Consider the following 25,090-nt stretch of genomic DNA (forward strand, 5'->3'; position numbering starts at 1 on the left):
TGATCATGATGGAAAACCAACATTAGATCAGCACCTGCAGCCAATAGCTGCAAGCGCTGATCTGTGTATTCTGAAGGGGGGAAGGGGGAGATTTCCACATCACATATCATTTGTGTTGATGTGGGTATCTGTCAGTTTTTTTCATTCAACCCTCTGGTTCTCCAATCCTAGAGGACACCATTTTTGGAGAAATGCGCATCGAGCGAATCATTCTGTGATGTCACCTTGTGCTGGCCGATGGTCTGACACCGCGGGAATTTTAAATGTTTACACTGCCTTTCTGCACCTTATCTATGTAAGTGCAATACTTTAATACATTTTGTGCTGGTTTATCGGGTCGCATTATGAAGTTTTCTTCTTCTGTTTTAAACCTTTCCTTGCATGATGTAGAGAGCTGTCTGATGTGATGGATTCGTTCAAGTGAACCTGCAGTCCTCCATTCGTCTTCCATTCATCTCCTTGATATGGCTAACTAGGGTGTCAGTGTGGATCTGAACACCATCTGCTCATTTGATCTCTTGATTGGAGATCAAAGTGTCTAGTAAGAGACTGATTTTTTTCTTTTGTGTCAAGCATTTGTGGACACCTATGCACTTTACGTTGGAGGATTTCTTTAGCACACAGTACTGTGTTATTGATGTTTGAGACTTTTAATTATTTAGTACATAAATGTGGACTTATATCATTTCAATTAATTTATGCACATTTTGTTTTTAGCAGTATTTATTTGATTTATTATTGTTTATGATTTTTTAGTGTACAGAGCACCTATTTTTTATGTTTTGTATTTTCTGGTGTTCAGGGAAAGTGCAGCAGCAGTTCACTTATTGTTTCACAATATATATTTTTTTCACACATTTATTCACATATTGTATTGTCTGGGGTGTAGCGCAGGTTTTTTCCCTTTTTTTCAACCCTCTGATTAAACAAATAAACTTCACATGTATACCAAGCTAGTGGTAGTAAACTCTCATTTATTATTTTTACCTAGAGGTAAGCTTATAATACAGCTTAGGAGATATCCTAGCAAGTTGCAGCTGGGTATGCCGGGTTTGCCGGGTATGACCTCCAAACTACATGTGGCCTTCAGATTAGCACAACAGTGTGTAGAGAGCTTCATGGGATGGGTTTCCATGGCTGAGCAGCTGCATCCAAGCCTTACATCACCAAGTGCAATGCAAAGCGTTGGATGCAGTGGTGTTAAGCACGCCACCATTGGAATCTAGAGCAGTGTAGACATGCTCTCTGGAGTGATGAAACACGCTTCTCTGTCTACCAATCTGATGGACAGTTTGGCGGTTGCCAGGAAAACGGTACTTGCCTGTCTGCATTGTGCCAAGTGTAAAGTTTGGTGGAGGGGGGATTATGGTGTGGGGTTGTTTTTCAGGGGTTGGGCTTGGCCCTTTAGTTCCAGTGAAGGGAACTCTTAAGGAATGAGTATACCAAGACATTTTGGACAATTTCATGCTCCCAACTTTGGGAACAGATTGGGGATGGCCCTTTCCTGTTCCAACATGACTGCACTCCAGTGCGCAAAGCAAGGTCCATAAAAACATGGATGAGTGAGTTTGTTGTGGATGAATTTGACTGGCCTGCACAGAGTCCTGACCTCAACCCGATAGAACACCTTTGCGATGAAGTAGAGTGGAGATGATACACCAGGCCTTTTTGTCCGTCATGAGTGCTTGACCTCAAAAATGCGCTTCTGGAAGAATGGTCAAACATTCCCATAGATACACTCCTAAACCTTGTGGACAGCCTTCCCAAAAGAGTTGAACCTGTTATAGCTGCAAAGGCAGGGCCAACTCAATATTGAACCCTACGGACTAAGACTGGGATGCCATTAAAGTCAAATGTAAAATCACATTCTATAAACAACAGTTTACCTTCTACATCTTCAGGAATGAAGTCAAAGCGGATGGGAATATCTGTATCTCGTGCTGCCCCCATCAGGGAGAGGCAGACAATTTCTCCGTTAGGGCTCATTATTAGACTGCCCACAGAGCCACCTTTACAGCACTCTAGAAAAAAATACAATGGCATTATACAATAACATTTTTGTCACATATGATGAGAATTAATAAATCAAAATTGTTGGAGCATCTGTCACACAAAAATAATCACTTTTTTAAGATTTTTTTTAAAATGATGTTTGCACTAAATATGTTGTATAGCGAGTAAAAACTGCATATGCATTTGCACCACATATATTTCTATGTTATCTTGGTAACATGATTTGGATTTTATTGTATATTCTGCATAGCGCTGTGGAGTGTTAATAAGATGATGTAACAGTTTGCAAATTTGTGATTGAAAGTGTTCCACTCTACTTAACTGGTATGTCAAAATCAAATGAAACAGTGGTCTGAACTGAATGAAATCGATCTTTATTTATTGAGGGGTGCACCTATTTCTTTTCTGAAAAACAGACTTTACTCGGTAATTAGTATTATAGTAACAACTGCAACTTACAGCACGTTGTGACAGAAAATGGGGAATCATTTTAACCTACTGAACAGCTAAAATACATATAGAAGCACAGCTTTTGTTAACTGTAAAACAGCTGGGTCAGCTTTCATCTGTGCTTTACTTTCTGATGCTTACACTATATGCCCTTCATACTGTCAACCCTCACGCTCTGTACATTACTCCTAACCCTTGTGCTCTGTGTTATACTTACTCATGACCCCTGTGCTCTGTGTGTTATTCACTCCTAACCACTGAACTCTTTGTTACATATTTCTTACCAATACACTGTGTGTTTTACTTACGGCTAATCCCTTTGCTCTGTGCATTACTTACTCCTGACCCCTGCACTCTGCACATGACATACTCCTGACTGCTGCACTCTATGATTTACAAACCTTTCGCCCCTGTGCTCTATGCATTAAGTATGCCTAACCCCTGTACTCGGCATGATACCCCTAATCCCCACACTTTGTTTATTATTTACTCTTACCTCTTACACTCTGTGCATTACTTACTCCTGATCCCTGCACTCTGTGCATTACATACTTGACCCCTGGGATGAAGGGTCATAGTACTGACCTCTGCACACTGTGTTTTACATATTGTTAACCCCTGCACTCTGTGCCTTACACACTACTGGCCCATGCATTAGATACACTATGTTGTACATTACATACTCCTGACCTCTGCACTCTGTACATTTCATACTCCTATTCTGTGCACGCTGTACATTACATACTCCTGACCCATGCTTTCTTTTTATGATATTGTACATTACATACTCCTGACCAAAGTGTTGACTGCCTCAACAGTTGCTGGTCCCTGACAATTTTATTCAAGTTCTTCTTTAAGATAGGCTCATAAAAAGTTATGAGCCTACCTCTCTGTGTACAAAAAAGTAATAATTGTGGAAAAGTCTAATAAACCCCCACCCCCACAATTGTGCTGAAGTTTATGTGTCTGTCAGACTTGTGCTTGTGGTACAGTAAATAAAGCACATTTTGTGGGTACAAGGCCTGTGGCATGTAGGTGCTATGTATACAGTGAGCAGGGGCAGACTGACCAGGGCTTGATTCACCCTATTGCATTGTGGTAATGACTGTGTTACTGAAAAGAATGCAACATACATTACTTGTGCTGGTGTGATGCAGTACCATTCATTGTGAATGGCACTCCAACACATCTAGCCAGTAGACCTGTGTTGTAGCCAGGAGCGGACTGACCATTTGGAAACTCGGGCACTGCCCGAGGGCCCGGGGTCAGTAGGGGGCCCCATGAGATGCCCCTGGTACCTTTTTCATAGGCTTTTTTTAATTTGAGCAAGGACACAGGGGCCCCATGGTCCCCTATTGCCCGGGGGCCCCATGAGTTGTCAGTCCGCTCCTGACAGTGAGTAGGCTCAAGTTCAAGTTTTATTTAGCCACACCCACCTACTTAAGCCCCTCCCACCATTGGGACAATTTGGCCACACCCACCATCCGCAACAGTGCATTGCATAATTGCTGTGCTCAATTTGTCAAAGGGTGCGCCACGTCTTTCACAATCCTAGCAATGCCTCTGAATCTCCCTTTCCCTCATGCAATGGAGATGTCAAAACTATGGCTCCCTCCATATATACAGCGAAGAAGTTACTGTAGCTCAGGGACATGTAGTGTGTTATTTGCATAATTACCAGGTGAAGAGGACGGGATAAAAGCCTGAAAAAAATAAAGCGATTCCAGCCACCACATTTAAGGACTTAGCTGTAGTATATTAGATTTTTTTAATTTTTAACTTTTTTTAGCTTTTTTTTTTTTACTCGTCAAAGATACACTGTAATTAGAACCAGCCAAATACCTGCAACTTTGATTTGCTGCTTCAATCTCTGTACAAAGCGATCATATTATGTTGATTGCTGGGTCTATTTTTTAACCAACATGACTAGTATATTTTCCGCATGACTATATTACCAGCTTGTGAATACTTCAAATAGTTCTTCACTCCCTTCTGATTTCCACTGTGTTCTATTTGCTTCCTAGTGCCATAGTAGCCTGACACTGTAGCCTCACCTCAGAGTCAGTGGGTCAGGTAGATAATCATTAATCTGGTCAGAGTGTGTTAATCCTTCTATTTATGTATCAGTCACATAAAGGTCAGGGGAATCTCCATCCTTATCTCACAGGAAAAAAACAAGGCCCAAGGGAAGATAAGCACTGCCAGAGAATGTGCTTGTAGAATCCTTATGGCATGGTAGTAGACACTTTTTAAATTGAATGAGTTTAGTTTATTGTAGCACTCGCTCAAGCTGGCTATTCACTAATAGATTTTTTTAATTAATTTTCAGACAAATATTCGTCCAAAAAAAATCTGTGTACATTTGATGACTGGACAAACGCCATTCAAAAGTATCTCAAAATTCGTGTGCTTACAATTGATTTTGGAATGAGTGTAATTTTCTAAATGAAAACACATTCACTGTTAGAAATTCATTAGTTTGAGGAAAAAAATTTCCATCCTACTTCTTCAATTTTACTCATCACTTTGGTCAAAAGTGAAGGGCAGTTTGACCCCACTAACCACCAAAAAAGTGATCATACGTTCTTAAAATGAAAAACTTATTACAAAATTCTGCTAGTGTATAGCCAGCTTTAATAAGTAAAAATACAATAAACAGAGCTCTCTAATGAAATGAAATAACATCCCCAAAAATATATTAAAAAATGAAAAAAAAAAAAAATATATATAAATACATATAAATATAAATAATCCAAAACCAATAAATAGATAAATAATAAAGATACTTCCACCAAAAAGTGCAATAAGTAAAAAAAATCAATCCATAATATAATATGAAAAAAATCAGTTCATAATAAAGTAAAAGTCCAAAATCATTTTCTTCAAAGAATATCCACCACAACTGTGATTTCCATTGTGCTCAACACCCCATCAAAGTGCAAACTCATCAGATGCTGGTGTTTAATCAGCATTAAATCAGATATCAATAGATGTGGAAATTCATCAAACCAGATCGACTCGGATAATACTAATCACTCATCAGATGATTGATCCAGCTCAGACTCCATCAAGGTAAGTATGATTAAATTCCATATGTTAGTAAATAAAGAACACTCGCCATGGCATAATACCGTTTATAAATTTATTGCCAACAAAATTCCCGCCTTAGAATCAAACTCACATTGTATAAAATTAAAAAACAGCATTTAATAGTAGATGTAGCTGCAGTAAACCGCTAACTATTACAGTGTGCATCTCACCACCCGCTCTGTAAACAGCAGATCCCGTGGTTGCGGTCACATGGTCCAGCCACGTGGTCGCGGTGTACGTGGTAACTTCACTGCTGATCACGCTCTTATGCGTTTCATCACACGACTTCCTCTATAGCCAGCTTTAGGGCCGTATTTGTATAAAAGGAGCCTGTAGCCACATAGTTTCTGGAACCCAAAGCAACACCCTTCTGCTCAGATTAACTTTTATGCAGAACATTTTTTTTTGGGGGGCGGGGATTATTGGTCTAAACAGGCTGAATTGCTGTAATACTGACACTCAGTGGCTGAATATCTCCTTGCCATATGAACTCTGCCATACTGAAGTTTCTATCTGCCAAACCCAGCTCTGATGAAGAAGGGAGCACCCTTCGAAACGCGTTAGCCTTCATCCCCCCCTTTTTTTGATTTACCTGTAACCCTGTTTGGATTATGGTTACTTATGCCTGTTATACAATCATTTTGTGAGTATATTTCCTTATTAATAAAATTAGTAACTATTTATTGAGGTAATGCGCAAGGTTTGTGCGCTCTTTCTTTCTTCTTCCTCTACAGTTTTATTAAGCTTCCCCAGCTTCATGATAGAGCTGCACAACCTCTGATCACCAGCGAATGAATACACAACACGCTGCTTGTCACTGACGCCTGTTTGATCTGAGTCCTTGAGCGCAGGAGATAATGGATCTTTGATTATTGGTCTTAACCTGGCTTGGAAACAGGTTATAATCTGTAAATAGGTGAATATGAGATGTTTTGTGCTTAACTAGTTCCAGACTACAATACGTAATCATATGTTAGCAGTTCGGAAGCTTATACCAGGCTGATGCCTGAAGCTGCAGGCATCAACCTGGTATTTTTTATTAAACTGTAGGCGATTCTCTTTTTTGTATAAGTGATCTGAGCAGCTAATTAGCCACTGAATCGCTCTTAAAGGCAGAGGTCCTTAAAAGTCGATTCCACCCTTTGCTCTCCACTCACTCGCCGGGCTCTCCAGTCCCACTGGGAACCTGGCAGTGAAGCCGAAAGATCTGCCAGCTTGGGGACTAAAATGTCCCTGATCATCTCTATGGTATTAGAGACCAGAAGCAACTAGTATTTTGTCACTTCCAGTTTCCCCAGCAGGTAAACAAGTTATTTTTGACTTGTAAAAAGCATCTGATCAAACCGATCTTGCTGTGATCAGATGTTTTAAGGGCAGAGGAGGGATTTCGTGTCTACTAGACCACAGATCTCTCCATAAAGAGGACCTGTCACTATTTATTGTTATCACAAGGGATGTTTACATTCCCTGTGATTTCAATAACCATGATAAAAAAAATTAGAGACAGTGTAAAAATAAAAATCAAACAAAATAAATAATTAAAAAAAAATTGGGTTTTTTGGGGGCGTGGTCTGAAGATGGTGGAGTTCGGACATGCCTAGCTGGAGCTCCTGACTCCCGACCCGCATGACACTGTGACAGTGCTGTTGTTCGCCTCATAATGAGTCACCCGAAACTTCATAAGACTAGGACTACCCTGTGGTCATCGTCATCTGCGGAGATCCAGCGCTTCTTCCCGGAGAGCCTCCCTCCACGGCATCACAACTCCAGGCGCCACGCGGTACCTCAAGGCCTTGCTTTCCCCAGGCCGTACATTCTATGGTAGTGGTGCAGCTGCCAGGACCTAGTCCCAGGTCAGGGGGGTCGGAGCCCTTGCCTCCCCTTGCTCCATCGGTGGACAATTCGAACTCAATTACGCACCATGCAGGGGATGGGTCTAACCTTTTGGCGCTGATTAGGGCGCTACCTACCAAGGCTGATATCAAATCCATGCTATGCCGGTTGGAAGACCAACATTGTTAGGATTACCAGCACCTTCAGGAAGACATGAGCCAGCAAGACGACCGCATAACTAGGGGGGAGAGCTCGGTGGCAGCTCTGGAGCAGAGAGTTTCTCAACTTGAACAGAGTCATTTGACCCACAGATACCATTTATTAGATCTACAGCTCCATGTGGAAGACCTAGAAAACAGAAGCCGCCGTAACAACATCAGGCTGAGAGGTATCCCAGAGGCTACGGGGCCAGAAAACTTGCAGGACACCGCAGTTCTCCATAGAATCATTGATGAGTCCCCCCTGCCATCCCTAGAATTTGACAGAGTGCACAGGGCGCTGGGTCCCAAATCAACCGACCCTAACTGACCACGGGACATTATCTGCAGTGTACACAAGTATACACAAAAAGAGATGGTCTTACACAAGGCTTGGTCGGTGGGCGCCTTAGATTTTGACAGAGCTAGGATCTCTATCTTGCCCAATGTCTCTAGAGTTACCCTTCAATGAAGAGCCCTCCTGAAACCATTGTTGGAGAAATTGAGCCAATAGGACCTTTCTTATCGGTGGGGTTACCCGTTCTAGCTCACCATCCGGAAGAGTGGAACATTTTTTTTGTTAAGGCGCCTGACAGACTTACCAGCTTTCTTCATCTTTTTGGGCATAGAACCCATATCTCTACCGGATTGACTATGACCCCTCTCGTGTAGAGATACCCGCTTCCTCCCCACAGCTGCCAAACTGGGCCTGCAACGTCGGGCACCACGCTTTCGTAGAAGAGATAGCTTGCCTACCCCAATGGAAGCTCCAGAGGCCTAATACCGATGTGCCAAGTTGTGAGTTCTGAGGCCCTGTGGCCCTCTGGGTCATGTTGGCAGTCCTCCAGCTTGGATTTGAGACTTTCCCAACCGGGAATGGGAGGAGGGAGATAGATATTTGTGATGACTTTTATATCTGCACACCTTTCCAGCTTCCCGTGTTCACATGCCGGGCCATGGTATGGCTGGCATGGGGAGACAGGACCTGCTGAGATAAGAGAGCTGGGGTTGCCATGAACGGTTCTGCCCTTGATTTTCTGTTCTCTAAGGGGATTTCTGTTAATGTACTCTTCAATTGGATCCACCTCTCTGCCTCCCTGTTGCTGTGTCTGTCTTGGATCTTGGGTTTAGTGCCCTCCCGGGCTGGACACAGGGACGTAAACATACAGATCTCTGTTGGCTCATGCTGAAGCTAAGGTTTTGATGGGTGGTTCCTGCAGTGGGGTTACTGATAGTATGCAGGATCTGGATCTTGAGGAGATGTGGTATTTCTGATGATATTGTGGGCCTACCCCTTTTTTTTACTCTCCTTCTTGAGCTTGTCTTTTTCAGTCTGCCTCCTTTCCCTCTCCTCCCCCTTTTTCCCTTCCCATTTCTCTTTCTACCCTTTTCTATTCTTTTTCTCTCTTCTTTTTTATGGGGGTCGGAGGGGGTACTCCTTAATCTTTGTCGGGTGTGGGGGATTCCGGATCATTTTTAGGGGTGGTGGTGGTATTGTTCTGATTATCTGCAAGTTGTACTTGGTTATGACGGCCCGCCATATTGAATATGAGTTTATATGTTACTACAGGAGGGAGGTGGCTGGATTTGATTTGATTTCTTTTGTTGTTTGGGGATTGTATATTATGCTGACGGGATTGGTGAACTCATGGTATTTGTCTACTCTCAACATGTTTGTTTAGGTGGTTGTTTTGCAGGGCAGGTTGGGGAGGAGGAGTCCCTTGCCTGCTGCCTTCAGCTTCTCCCCCACATATGGTTGCACCCTGCGGGCTTGACCCGCAGTGCATTTTTTGGAGGGTGCTTGAGATTATCTCTTTTGCTTTGGCGATATTAGCCTCACTTTTGGGAGTCCCTCTTCGACTCCTAATTCTTTGTGCTTTTCTGTCTTCCTCTAGATGTGCCTTCTTCTCTTGTGTTTGTGGATCTCTTTTGATATTTCTTCTCTTCTGTTTCCCCCTTTCTTCTTCTATTCATTGTTTCCCTTCCCCCTCTCCCCTCCCCCACTCTTTCTTTTCCCTTTTTTTCTCTTCTCTCTCTCTTTCCCCCTCTTCTTCCCTACCTCTGTTCTTCACCAATAATGCCTCCTAGGTCTTCTTCCACGCCGGCGAGTGGGCAGGATCTTAGCCGTCTGGTATCCATCAATGTTCAGGGACTGAACACACCGGAGAAGCGTTCAATGGTGCTCTCTAATTTATGCCACCTAAAAGCTCATATTTGTTTTCTTCAGCAGACACACTTTCGTGCAGATAAAATACCTAAGCTGGGTGATCGCCTCTTTTCGACTGTATATCATGGGTGCTCTCCGCACTCTAAGTTACTTAAACTCTAAGTCTAAGGGAGTGAGTATATTGTTTAATAGAAGCGTTCCATGGAACTTTAGGGACCAGTGGTGTGATGCAGAGGGGCGGGCCCTATTTGTGAAAGGTCTGCTTGGTAACCGGATATTCACTTTGGTGAACATATATCTTCCCAACTCGCACCAGATCACGTTTCTCAAGCAAACTTTATCGAAATTGGAGGACTTTGCTGAAGGTATTCTCTTGGTGGTAGGGGATTTCAATTTCACTATGGATCCGCAAATCGACACTTCGCGTGTGGTATCGCATTTGTCATACTCAACCTTGAAACCTTTGAAGAGATCTCTTCATGCGTTTCATTTGGTGGACGTTTGGAGGGTGCTGCATCTGAACCATAGAGATTATACGTAATTATACGTTTTATAACCATCCTCACGATTCCTATTCCAGAATAGATTTTATATTGTTCCCTCAATCTTTTTTGTCTAAGGTCAGTGCTGCCTCCATTGGCTCGATTACATTTTCAGATCATGCCCCGGTTTGGGTGTACGCTGACCTGTTGTCCTCTTCTCCTAAGACATGGCAGTGGAAACTGAATGACTCTCTTACAGTCACCAGGGGTGGTGGAGGATCTATCGGCAGAATTGCGCTCTTTATTAGCCACTAATGCAGGTCCAGACAGTACCCCAATGATGATCTGGGAAACTCACAAATATCGCTAGTTAGTGTGGTTCTGGTGGAACTTACTGTTCTTAGGGACCAACTGAGTTCTCTGGCCATGGATAGAGCAATGGCAATGCTTGCTAAATCGCCGCTCATTTTACGAACATGGAAACAAATGTGGCAAAATTTTGGCTCATGCCCTTGGGGCTCAGAGGGCTCGCGCGTTTATCCCGGAGCTCATGGATGAGTCTAGACGGCTAGTCATACGTCGGATGAAATTGCGGGCGTTTTTCAACGTTACTATGAATCACTCTACAACTTGTCGGTAGGGACATTGTCGGTGGGGTCTGTTGGAGTGGAGGCTATACGGCGGTATCTGGTGGATTCAGGCATGCTGGGCATACCGGATGAAGCAGTGGCTTCCCTAGATGTATCGTTGTCGGCGGAAGAATTAGGAGTGGCCATGTCTCATATGAAAACTGGTAAGACTCCTGGCCCGGATGGCTACTCTTTGCTTTATTATAAATTGTTTAGTATGACCCTTTTTCCGCATTTTCTCACGGCATATAATGGCGTTGGGACAGGTGTTGGTCTCCTTCGAGACACGCTTCGGGCGCACATTATGGTGATACAGAAAGAGGGCAAGGATCTGCTTACCTGCTAAAACTACAGACCTATCTCTCTAATAAATGTTGATCTTAAATTAGTTACCCAAATTTTGGCTATGCGGATGATGGAGTTCATCCCTGCCCTAGTGCATGACGATCACATTGGCTTTGTTCCCTCCAGGGAGGCCAGGGACAACAAGATGAAGGCCATCAATCTAATACTGTACATGTGGCCAACGTGCGTAACTGCCATTGTTGCTGCTCTCCACAGGCGTGGAAAAGGCCTTTGAGCGGGCTAACTGGACCTTTCTGCAGGAGACCATTTTTCTGGCAGGGAGACTTTGAGGTTTTTCAGTTGAATTTCCCGCCGTTATTGACGGCTATAAGAAATGATTTGGCGAAGTGGCAGGGTTGTCTCAGAAATTGCTAAGGCTACCAGAGTTGCAGGGGGGCATGGCTCTGCCTGATGTGGCATTATGTCACAGTGCTTGCCACCTGACCAGAGTTTTGAACTGGTGTAGGCATGGCGCTCTGAAACAGTGGGTGCGGTTGGAGTAGGAGATTGCGGGGATGCTGTTGTGTTCGCTGCCGTGGTGCCAGACGGATCTCCCGGCCGCGATCCTGACACATCCCACGGTGGGGGAAATGGGGAGGATATGCCACAGGCTCTTTCCAACTTCGTCGATTACACCGATACCTTCTCCCCTGACCCCCATTGTGTGGAACCCAGGCTTTAGTCAGGGTTTGCAGGAACCAAGATTTCAAAATTTTAAATCTCGTGGCTATTACCAGGCCCTACATTGGTGGTTGAATTTTCAGAAGCCAGCTTTTGGAGTCGGCAACGTTCGCGGAGCTGTCATTTTGGAGGCATTTTGTCATGCTCTCATTCCCTTTGAGAACCTATGTTCTGCTGACTCTCCGATTCACCATGCGATTTATCAGACCTATCAACTTTTAGTGTCCCCATCACCGTCGTATACACTGCTGTACATTCTTAAATGGAAACAAGATCTGGGGCTGAGCTTTACAGATGCGCAGGTGGAGAGGATCCTCAAATTTTGTAAAATGTTGATTTGCTCTAAGTATCAGGAATCCGGCTTTAAGCTGCTGACGTGCTGGTATTACACTCCTGTCAAATTGCAGACCATGTTTTCCCACTGTAGTGATCAGTGTTGGCGGTGTGGGGAGGAGACTGGTTCTCTGCTTTACATTTTCTGGTCCTGCACTCGGTTACAGGCGTTCTGGGATGGAGTACATCGTATAGCCCAGAAGTTTACGGATCATGAGCTTGTCAGGGAACCTGCGTTCTACCTTCTGCATCATCATGACTATCTTGATAAGTCCTATAGACGTTCCATCTTGCCTTTACTATTGATTGCGGCAAAAAGCTGCATCCCTATGTTTTGGAAACAGACTCAAGCTCAGACTATTTCCGTTTGGTTGCGGAGGACATTAACGAGATGGAGGATATGTTGGCAGCGGAGAGAGGTGATCGTTCATGTTCACGTTTTCTCAAGAAATGGCATTACAGGCACAAAATTTATTTATTCAGAGGAATATGCTTCTCTAGCCACTTGAGCTCCTGAGGATTTACCCCCCTTAATGACCAGGCCTTTTTTTGCTACTTGGTGCTGCACTAATTCAACTGATAATTGCGCGGTCATGCAATGCTGCACCCAAATGAAATTTACGTCCTTTTTTTTCACACAAATAGAGCTTGGTATTTGATCATCTGTGTGCTTTTTATTTTTCACGATATACACAATAAAGGCCAAAAATTTTAAGGAAAAACAATATTTTTTATTTTCAGCTATAAAAAATATATAATAAACTCAAAGTTGGTTATAAATTTAGGCCAAAATGTATTCTGCTACATGTTTTTGGTAAAAAAAATCCCAATAAGTGTATATTGATTGCTTTTTGTGGAAGTTATAGCGTCTACAAACTATGGTATAAATACTGCAATTTACGCCATTTTTCTGCTATACAGCGCTGCGCTAGTTTAACGGAAAATTGCGCGGTCATGCAATATGGTACATAAATGAAATTTACATCCTTTTTTTCCCACAAATTGAGCTTTCTTTCAGTGGTATTTGATTGCCTGTGCGGTTTTTATTTTTTGCGCTATAAAAAAAAAAGTCTGACAATTTTGAGGAAAAAAAAACAATATTTTGGACTTTTTGCTATAAAACATGTCCAGTAAAAAAAAAATGCAAAAATCAAATTTAGTCATAAATTTCTGCCAAAATGTATTCTGTGACATGTCTTTGCTAAAAAAAACCCCAATACGTGTAAATTAATTGGTTTACGTGAAAGTTATAGCATTTACAAATGGCGGGAAAGATACTGGGATATTTAGAGTTTTTTTTATACTGATAATGGCGGCGATCAGCGAATTATGGCGGCGATCAGGGACTTATGGCAGCGACCAGCGATTTATGGCGGGACTGCGGCGGACATTTTGATATTGGGGGGTACTGACTTGGGGTCACTGACATCCCCAAAAACACTAATACAGTGATCAGTGCAAAAAAAAAAAAAACTGACACTGTACTAATGGCAATGGGGAGGAAGGGGTTAACTTTATTTTGCAGGGAAGGGTTATAGGAGTGAGGAGAGTGTTTTACTAGGCGGCGGGGGTGTGTGCTGGGCGGGACAAGGCTGATCGAGAAAGAAAAACTGTTCTTTCTCGATCAGCTCATCCTCGAGCTGTCAGGGAAGTGACAGACAGCACAGCTACTGCAGCTGTGCTCTCTGTCACTGTTTGCCGCCGATCGCCAGGACATAGCTGCTAAGGAGTGGCTGTGACCCGGCGACTGACATCTGCGGCAGAGAACCGCGGGACAAATAGGGCGGCGGTGCGCCTCGCGCGCGCCCCATATTTGTTTACAAAACACACGTCTTAAAACGTGGTTTTGCCTGTGAGTGCCGCCCTGCTGCCGTATATGTACAGTGGCTGGGCGGCATGCGGCTAGTGGTGTGATTCATTTGAGGGTCTCCTGCTTTGTTCTGATGGGGTTTGGGGTCGGCCTGGGGGGGGATGGTGTTGAATGTATTCCCCCTTCTTTGGCCTGCCTTTTCTCACTTCTTCCTTCTTTTTCTTTCTCTCCTTCTCTTTTTGTTCTCCCCCCCCCCTTTTTTCTTTTTTTTTTCTCTCTTTTCTCTTGCTGTTCAGTCTTTCACCTTTCTTAGCTCTGCCTTGGGCTACTTTAAGGCAAAAACGGAAAAATGCGAGGTGCAGCTTGGGGCGCATATACTCCTGTTATAATGAGTAGTTTGATTTTAATGCCACAGATCTTTATATGTCTGTTTCTGGCCGTGATCAAACATAATACTGGGGGCAATGATTGTTTAGGTTAATGACACATGCTTATCTTGTCAGGATAACTGCTGCTCTTCTGTCATGTTTATGGAAATAAGTATTTCTGTTTTGTTACTCTGTGTGGCTATTGTTGTTGGTTGTACTGTTACCGTGAGCTGTCACTAGTGAAAAAAAAAATTGTTTTTAAAGCACCTCCAACCCACTATGCTCAAACGCAAAAACGAATGTGCGTATCGGTCCCGCGTCAATACACAAACGGCAGTCGCACCACTCATGTGAGGTATCACCGTCAACATCAAAGTGAGAGCAATAATTCCAGCACCAGACCTCCTGTGTGGGTTCCGAAACAGCACCATTCCACGAGCGTGCTCAATTTTATAGTGTGACATGTTAGGAATCTCTTTATTTTATGTTTTAGATTTTATCAGTTGTGTGTTATATTATGTTTTTGTGCATTAAAATTTTTTAAAGCATATTTTTTCCCCAAAAAATTGCCGTTGAAAAACCACCATTTTATTCTCTAGGGTTTCTGCAAAAAATGATATAATGTTTGGGAGTTTTCTAGCATAAAATATTGACTTTTTTAAACAAAAAGTGTCAGAATAGGCCTGGTCTTTAACCAGTTGCCCTCTGCTCTATAGTAGAACTACTGCTACAGGGTGGCTGGGCTGCGCAAAATCACGTATATGTACGTGATTTTCATTCCTGGGTAGGGGGTGCATGCACACGCGTCACCCTATCCTCACCGCCATTGGCGGCTAGGGATGTCAATCATCGTGTCCCAGATGGAGATTCCCCACCGGCACCCGGTGATTGCTGTGTAGAACTGACAGGTCCCAGAAGACTACGAGGCCATTCACAAAGCTCAGCGCCTCTCACACATGCACAGTGGGCATCCGGCTGTGAAGCAGGGTGCTATCACAGCCAGGTGCCGACACTGAAGATGCTGGCGCCAGGGAGAGAAGATGGTCGGGGAAACCAACCATGGTGAGGACACCACTGGACCGAGGGACAGGTAAGTGGCTGTATTTTAAAGGTCAGCAGCTACAGTTTTTGTAGCTGCTGACTTTTTCATATTTTCAGCTGGAACTCCGCTTTAAGTTGTTTTTCATATGTGATAAAGCAAGAGAGCAATTGGGCGCATAACACTGTCTCCTCCAAAGTGCCTTCATGGCAGTATCACAATGTTGAAAATGATACGACGTTTTAGCAATTGCGTTTAAATCTACTTTAATCTCCTAGATTGTAAACTCGAAAGAGCAGGGCCCTCAATCCAATCATGTTTTGCATTGTATTGGTATTGTTCTGTCACATGTTCTGTCCCCCTTTGTAATGTACAGCGCTGAGCGAACTATTGGCGCTTTATAAATACTGCATAATAATAATAATAATAATAATAACCTTATGAAGCAGGGTGGAGGAAGTGTTCCTTTGTTTATGATTTTTCAAGCAGAACACAAATGTAGTCAATGAAATATCTTGCCTGATGCCATTTTTCCCCCAACTAGCTTCAGCTGGCAGTGCCTACAGGGGCCTCATAGACACTAGAAACAATCTGGATTGGGAGACATCTGATACCTATGGACACCTTAACTGAATGCTACTTTGTTCAATGCCCTGAAAGTGGTATGAATAAATTTAGTTCTCCCTGTAAAAAAACATGGTTATTATTGTTTGAAATTAGATGCATAACAGGTGTGTGCCTTTCCTTGCACAGCATGTCATCCCATAAACAAAGAAAAGTACAGCACATGATTTATTTTCAATCATCAAGTCATAAAGACTAGGCCCCTCCAGCCATTCCGTTTCCTACAGCTGACTATTAAACACAAATGTGATGACTGTAATACTATTACTTCAATCTGATAATGCGTGGCACAACTATTTCTATTACGTTTTATATTGTTACCTTTGAGCTCTTCAGGTAGTGATCCACGAATTATGCCAGTGGGTAGACTTTGACCTTTGGAGCTTAATGTGTTGTTGGTGCCATTGGGTGCCTTTAAATTTGCCATGCTGCTTTGGTTTCCAGGTCCCTTCTTCCCATTTATAGGGGGCAGAAAACTCATTGGAGGGGCATCTGGCATTGGTAGAAAGTCACCATCTTGGAAGAAAGAACACAGAAAACTTACTTGTGATGCATCTGGTTTAATGATATTTTTGCAGCTTCTGGACATGCATATATGGGTCAAAGAGCGGCCAATGAACAGAAACACACACAGATCCATAGGCAGCACAGTGACTTCTGCCTAGCAGCACTAGGGTTGTTTGAATCCCAAACACAACACTACCTGCCTGGAGTTTGCATGTTCTCTCTGTGCCTGCATGCGTTTCCTCCGGGAAATCCAGTTCCCTCCCACACTGCAAAGACATGCTGGTAGGTTAATTGACGACTGTATAAATTGGCCTCAGTGTGTATGAATGTGAGTTAGGGACCGTAGATTGTAATCTCCTTGAGTGCAGGAACTATAGAGTGCTGTGTAAATTGACAACGTTATACAAGTACCTGTATTAATAATTGCTCTGGTGAAGACTGGCCTCTTTAATACTTGGATATCCTGGGTGCTGGCCATTGTAGTTAGTCTCCAGTCTCTATTAAGAATATGAATAAATATTGGCCACATTGCACCTAGCTTCTCTTACAGTATATTTTAATAATCAATGAATTGATTGTTTACAGCAATGTCTTCACTCAAAAACCAACCTTCCTTGATGAGTTTCATCACTCCTGGCTTGCTTGTGAGTTACTCAGAAGTGGTAAAACGTATCAAGGAAGGTTGGTTTTTGGGTGAAGACATTACCATATGCAGTCAATTCATGGATTACTAAAATATATTGCAAGAAGAACTAAGTGGAGTACAGCTGATATTTTTTCATATTCTTGACAGCTCTCGGTCCCCACTAACAATCGGTAGCCATGGGACTGGCTCTTGATCATGTGACCACTGTGACAGCTAATTGCAATGGTATCACCCTGGGTGTTCAGATCCTTACAAAGGGACTCAAGGGTGAGTGGGAAGGTATAACGTTGTATTAAATAAAACAATATTTGCTCCAGGTCTGTCAAAGTCTTAGGGGATTTTGTTACATGGAAATTAATGGCAGCCTGCATATTTTCTTAGGTTTTCTATAATCTCTCACACACACACACCAAGTGCATATTTTTATGGAACAGCCATTTTCAACTAGGGCTGTTCCAGAGGTTTGTAGGTGTTCCTTGAGCAGTGGCTAATTGACCTCCCTTTTGATGATGTCGGTATAGTTCTAGAGTCAAAGCCACTTGGCAGAGCCAGCAACATGACATCAATGATCTTTTTATCCATCTGTAAGGGTGGTATTCTGACCACCAATGTAAGGGGCATTTTTCCCACTGACCTCCGATGACTTGCAGGAGACCTCTGAGACCTGAAATTCATTTTATGAGTTGGGTTCTTCTAGGGTATAAAAGCTGAGAAAGACTGGTATCAAAACAGGAACACAAAAGCCACCAATATTTTAGTGTGCATGTAAGCCTGAATTGACATTGTGTGCTTTAACCCATATGAAGCAATCTGTTTTCATTTTATGCTCAGTGATACATTAGCAAACTTACTGAATATTGCAGTATACTGTACTTTGTGCTTAAACTTTGCACTTTGAACTGCCTTACCAAATAAACCCAAAAGTTACTCAGTACTGAATTCTTCTTGTGTATACAACTGGAATGCGAAAACTCATTTGTCCCATATGGAAATGATTGCTGTACACTGATAAGGGTCTCACTAGGTATATAGGATTTCACATTTCTTGATTGGGTTATACCACCTTATCAGAATGAACAAAAGGATACTTTGCTGCAAGTCACTAATAACTAAGCAAGTAGCATGGGTGCTTTATTTAGAGGAACAGTAAATCAGGTCACATTGACTTTAGCAAGCTGGAAAATCTGACTGAACCTCAAAGTCAAAATGTTTTATGTTTGGATAGACTGTGAACGGATTGGAACTCCTTTTTGGTTTTTACTGCAATCACCGGCTTCCTTAAGCCAGCCATAGACAGTTCGAATCTTGGCCGGATCAGCAGGAACCATGTATGGGCAGACTGAATGTACCCAAGTTGATCGATCGATTAACTTGGGTACAACCAGTCTGTTGGATTTTACATGCGATTATTCCTAGCAGCTGTTATAGGCTCTAGCAATAATCAGTGACTTCTCCTGGCAAGGGGGGAGGGGCAGGGGAAGCCAAATAATGGCTCGGCGGGAGGGATTCCCCTGTCAACACTGTGGTTGCACCTGCCTTAGGTAGATTTTTCCTTCACTAACTGTAATAGCGACAACAGTTTCACCAGGCCGGAAGTAAAAGCTGACAAGGTTTCCAAGCATTCCCTAGTCTACTTAAAAAAATATTATTTGTGTTCCTTTCTGGTAAAACCACTGTCATCAGGACAGGAAGAAAGGGAAGGTCTCTCTAACAGAGCCCTGGATAGCAGTAAAACAGAGATTCTTTCCTTACCCACTTTATCCATAAAAGAAAACATTTGACTTGACATGCTGTCAAGCTCTTCCAAATCCTTTTGCAGTGTGGCCCTAAAGAGTCTCATCCTCACACAAGAGTTTTATCGGGCATTGGATATGGGATGAGATGGAACCATTTATGGTCGAAATGGGCTTTTAACATGTTACAGACCCTGCTTAGTATAAGATTTAAAAGACTTTTTAAACATTTTTCTGTGAATATTGCTGTCAGAATAAAGAAGAAAAGACATTTGCCAATTATTTAGAGGTCTCTGGCAGCATCACCAACTAAATGAATATTTCAGGTAGTTTTAACAAGCATAGCTTTTTCTGACTGCAGTGAGAGTACAGTACATCGCCTAAGGTTTTCACACCTAAGTATGAAGGAGATAATTAGATAAGTACAGTAATGATCTGAGTTCTCTTACCAGACATTGCTCACACAGTCTAAAATTTAATTTAAAGGGAATTGATAATGCTTATTCGTGTTACTTTTAACCACTGGATAAAGACTTAAGTATTTAAGCAGAACTCCAGGCAAACAGCAAACTACACAGCTGAAATACATATACTGTTTTACTTGATGAAGGATGCATAATTCTGTTCAACCTCATTTGTGATTCACAGACCTTTGTCAAATTGCAGAGCAAGCTGATAAGAGGACAACCCCAGGCAACAGCTGGCCATACATGGATCGAAATTATTCTGATTCAGCAGGGACCAGGGCAGTACACAAGTTGATCTATCAAATGACTTGTGTACAACAAGCCTGTCTATTTCCTGAACGAATAGTGCCACCAGCTATAGTTGGCAACACTACTCATTGTGTTCTGCCAACCGGGAAGGCTCTCAGCCGGCAGAAAACAGTAGCGCTGTGGGATGGATTCCCCCATCAACACAGTCAGTGTGGTACCACACCCATAGAAGGAAGGAACTTGCAGAATCTATGGCCTGACTAAGAATATTTTCAGCAAGTACAGAAAATAACTTTTGATCTTGCCAGAAATGCAGTTGTCTTATCAACTTCGACTTCAGCTGAGATGAAATGAACCATAAAAAAATATTATCTTCCTTCTGTAAAATGACTAATCTTTACATCACCCTTTTTTTCCAGTAAAGGTTTTTATGAAAGTCTGTGAGGTATACAATCGGGTATAAAAGTACAAAAGTGCATATACAGCATTCAGAGAGTTAGAGAAAACAACAACAATGGTATCTCAAGCTCACAAAAAGATGTATTGAGTACAACACATCACATGATAGAGTATGGTACCCACACAAAGTGTTAAGAAATGCCCAATGGAGTTGTAAGAGAGAGGTTCAATCAACAGCAAGGAGATGGCAGAAGTGGGGCATGGGGCTGAGAGAAGAAAAAAAGGGGCCATTGGTATAATCTGTTAGAAGACCCACCGTCCAAAACCACAGGGAGGAACAGCTGAAGAGTGACAAAGCTTACACTGTATCACCCTGTGAATGGACTCAGCAGCTCCAGATCTTATCAAACTTGTGTGGGAAGTTCATACTAGCATAGGTCAATTTATACAAGGGAAGGGTTCCATTAATAACTGCTTTCCAGCCACTAAGAGTGTGGGGGGGGGGGGGGCTTCCAATTCAAAAGGATTTCCCTAGGTGCATAGTAAGAAGAATAAAATACAAAAAGTCATGCATGTTCATTAGGCACTATACCCTCCACAAGACCCAGTAACCATATGGCTGGATCCAGTGGAAGAGAAAGGCTGCCCACCACATTAACGGTTTCCATCTGCATCCCCCTTTTAATGGCGATGATAAAAGGAAGAAATGTTTACAGTCCAGCCTGGGTGACAATTGTAGCTCCCTCCATAAACACAGTGGAGGAGTAAATGTACCCACCCAAGGACAGGAAGTGTGTTATTTACAGGATTACCAGGCAAAAATAATAAGGGTAAAAAAATAAAACTAATGGAGCCACCACATGTAGACTGGTAAACTGCAATATATTACATTTTTTTTTGGATTTAGATGCACTTTATGAATATTTGTCAGAGGTCTGTATGCACCTTGGAGCAAAGTTTAGGTGCAAGGATGTTTTTAAGAACAATACATATATAATGATTAGGACTGTGCCCCTGTTGCTGTCATATTCATATTTGCAAACTAGTCTACAAGTACTTCTCCTAGCGGCTCATTCTGCATGTGCTGCAATAATGTACATGGGAAATCTTATAAAATACACTAGTATAGGCAAATTCTTGAATCTTGGCTTCCAAATTATTGCAAATCCTTGAATTTGGCACTGAAAGTAGATACTCATAGCTAATAGTTACATATATATTTATCCAAACCTAGCTTCACACCACCCAAAACATCTACTATATCTTTAATATACTGTATTGGTAAACTTTTTTAATATAAATTGTTTCATTCATTTATAATTTTTAAAACATTTAAAGCGGGTAAGACCTAACCACTAAATAGCTTTAAATGATTTTGTTGGTTGACTGGAATATATTTGTTTTCTGAAGATTTACATAGATATTTATTTATATCATCAGTGTAATGAAAGCCCCAATTAAAAAGAAAAAAGCCTAACAGGATGAAAATATTTAGATAAGTCTTACAAACTCAGACATGCTAATCATCATAATGCTTTGTTTCCTGATTGTCTGCCAAGAATCATACAGGAATTATTACTGGTGTATATATGGATATACATGGCTCATCCATTGGTTTATGCTAAACAATGTAGTTGTAAGGTTTTAACTGACTTTGGTTATTGTTTAAAAACTTTCATCTAAGATATATATATATATATATATATATATATATATATATATAAACATCTGCAGCAATTTAATTTATTGGTGAAATCATAAATATAGTAAGACCATTGTGTACCATATATTAGTTGTCTGTGACAATAACAATGCTAGAAGGACATACTGTATATTAATAGCATGTACAAACTATGGTATATAGTTGAAACACATGTGAACCTAAGGACAAGGACAAAAAAACATTTTTCACTTGCTGATATACTGTATATACCTGCTTATCTGGACAGAAGTGCAGTGTTCTTGTCACTTTGTGTGAGTTGAAATTGAAGCATGAAAAATGTTAACTGTAAAAGTATAGTCCCACAACCCACCTTGTAAATGAGATAAAGACAAGAAGACACATTTTAAGTCCATCCTGGGTGGCTACCATGGATCCCTCCATAGATACATAGAATGAGTGAGCATAGCCACCCTGGCACAGGAAGTGTATTATTTGTATGGAAAAAAAGCCTAAAACTGAAAATTTTGCAGCCACTTCATCTATGGACTGGTAAGTTGCAATATATTAAACACTTGCTGTAAGGTTAAGACATACATTAGTGTTCTGATTTGTAACACATCTGAACCATACCTAACAAATTAGGTCTTCCTTTGTGTAGTTCGGTCCTATCACCATTTTTCCTAACTTCTGTTCTTTAAAGGGAACCTAATATGAAAAAAAGGTTTCTAACGTATCAACAGAGCTGGAATGTAGGCACCTTGCTTTGGTTGCAACTACTTGTGTTAGCCGAATCGATCCTTGTTTCTCTGCAGAACCCCTTGTATACTAGGCACAGGTTGTACATGTGGTCTTTATGTATACCAAAATTGAGATTAAGCCTCCTCAGATGCTAAGCCTACCCCTTGTCATTTAACTTTCAAATGCATAAGCCTTTATTGCTGACTAAATATTTTACAAGACATAGTCAGGGCTTAATGCATAGTTTGATCAAGACTTGGGCAAATGTTGAGGCTTCAAGTTCAGCTTGGCCAAGATTCCAAAGGAGCTCCACAGCGATCACAGGAAAAGTGAACACTATTAAGTAGAGCAATGTGTTAAAGTCATGTCAAACTGCTGGCGATCCAGCCTATTGTGCTCTGTGTGAGAGCAGCAGCTCGGATCTCCAGCATGCTGTCATCACAGGGAAATGGGCTATAGGTCTACAGCACACAGTAAAAGAAAAAAGACTTAAGCTGGTTATACATGGCTTCTATTTTTTTCAGCCATTGGGCTCCATCCAAACAGGTGAGGTGGATGGAGGTGAATCCCCTGCTGTTGTCAGAATGCAATAATCAGCGTCTGCAGCCTATTGATTGCAGCCGCCGATTGAGAAAAGTTTTCTAACTTTTTCATTCAATAGAAGTCCAGTCCCTGCTGAACTAGTCGATTTTTTATCTGTCTATGGCCAGCTTTATACACATGTTACTTTTTAGGCAGTCTAACTGCATCAGAATAATGAAAGATAACTGTTCAATTGCTGGAGTTGGGCTTTAATGCAGCGTTATAGCCTGTGGTCCTGAGCTAAACTTCTATGGCATAGGCAACATTTGGACTTTTCCTACTGCTTATGGTGAGTACTGCTTGGATCTTAGACCTAGAAAGCTTGTCCTGGCAGTGTAACTGTTAAGACAAATTTAAAAAAAAAAGTATTACAGATAGTATTTATTACAGGGACTTGTATAGTGCCATCAGTTGAAGTAGCACTTTACATATATATATTGTACATTCACATCAGTCCTTGCCCTTAAGGAGCTTACAATCTAAGGTCCCTAACTCACATTCATACAAACACTAGGGACAATTTATACAGGAGCAAATTACCTACCAGCATGTCTTTGCATGGCACGTGGAGAATATGCAAACTCCAGACAGGTAGTGTCGTGGTTGGGATTCAAGCCGACAATCCTAGTGCGACCAGGCGTAAGTGCTAGCCACTTAGCCACTGTGCTGCCCACTTAACTTTTCTGAATCATTTCCCCTGCAATCCTTGCCTTTAGATGGATAACTTGCTACATTATAAAATGTACCTGGGTTGGCATCGATATTCCAATCAATATCCATCTGTAATGTTTTGAGTTTGCTCTCTGCCCCTGCAGTTGGGATCTCCTTCTCCAGTGTGGAATCTTCTGGCTCCTCCTTATACGCCTCTTGGTTCTGTAATTTATTGCTCATATAATCTGTAATTGAGGAGTCAACTGGTAAGTAACATTCCACAAGGCATACATTTATTTCATTGGCATGTATGATATTTGACATAAACAACTGCTCAGTTTCCAGGACCTTATTTAGACATCCTAACACTCTAGGCACACCGAAACAATGATGCCTTTTTGTGCAATTGCCTCCTATTGTGTCATGTAATCATTTTGGTAAAAATGACTGTTATTGAAAGTGCTAGTAAAGGCTGTGTGCAAAAACAGACAAGGGCGCACTCTCAGCGTGCATTACCGTGGAGACCCACCTATTTATTAAATGAAATAGATATATACTCACAAACCAAAGAGAGTTAAAAGCAGAATGAGTGGTCCGCAATAACAGCAGATGCAGGAAGCATCTGAGCTCTGAGGAAGGGAGTTCATCTCCCGAAACGCGTCAGCTTATCCATATCAAGGGCAGAGCATTGCATCTGCTGTTATTGCTGACTACTCATTCTGGTTTTAACTCTCTTTGGTTTGTGAGTATATATCTATTTAACTTAATAAATACATGGGTCTCCACAGTAATGCACGATGAGACTGCGCCCTTGTCTGTTTTTGTTCACCAGTATTCAGATTTCCCGATCTTTGAATGACAGCACCTCTCCGTTTGGCATTTTCAATTTCCTAGTCTGCATGAAGATTTTAGCTCTTGTTTCATTTGTTTGTCTAAAGGCTGTGTGCCTACAAGATCTAGTAATGATTATCTGTACTTGTGCAGAAATACTTTTAATCATACAGACAACCAAACAAGACATGGGAGAGATGTCTTCATGTTTTCCGGAATATAGGGAGCTGTCAGGTTCTTCTCATCATCCTCTGCACCCTACAGCTTTCTTGCTAAATGTAGCCACAAATATCAAGAGATGGCAAAAGTAGGCAAAGAAAATAAGAAAGTTACAATGATGGGTATATCTAGAGGCTTGGTGTTTCCCTAATAATCCAACCACACTTAGTACTAGACTACATGCCTTATAGTACCTACAGAAATTCCTGTGTATATCTAAGTTTTCAATTCATTATGATTAAGTGCCCTGTAATTTACTACCTGTACAATACTGAGCTGAATATACTGAAAACTCAGAGGTGATTACAAATAAGGGTTTAAAAAACACTTGTATCACACCTGTG

At 41.8% G+C, this 25,090-nt stretch overlaps 1 protein-coding gene across 1 annotated transcript in view; it reads right to left on the bottom strand.

Annotated features, from left to right (window-relative positions):
- KIAA2012 (KIAA2012 ortholog) overlaps positions 1–25,090 on the bottom strand; it is a 276,256-nt gene that overhangs the window by 141,268 nt on the left and 109,898 nt on the right. Inside the window, exons 9-11 of the mRNA XM_089670508.1 lie at positions 23,792–23,941; positions 16,383–16,577; positions 1,887–2,021 (exon numbers count right to left, since the gene is read on the bottom strand). Coding sequence (XP_089526634.1) covers positions 1,887–2,021; positions 16,383–16,577; positions 23,792–23,941 — 480 coding nt within the window. The remainder of the gene's footprint in view (positions 1–1,886; positions 2,022–16,382; positions 16,578–23,791; positions 23,942–25,090) is intronic.

This window comes from Staurois parvus, unplaced genomic scaffold, assembly GCF_062004578.1.
Source record: "Staurois parvus isolate SC_StPar_1 unplaced genomic scaffold, SC_StPar_1.0 ptg000011l, whole genome shotgun sequence".
Lineage (NCBI taxonomy): Eukaryota > Metazoa > Chordata > Amphibia > Anura > Ranidae > Staurois > Staurois parvus.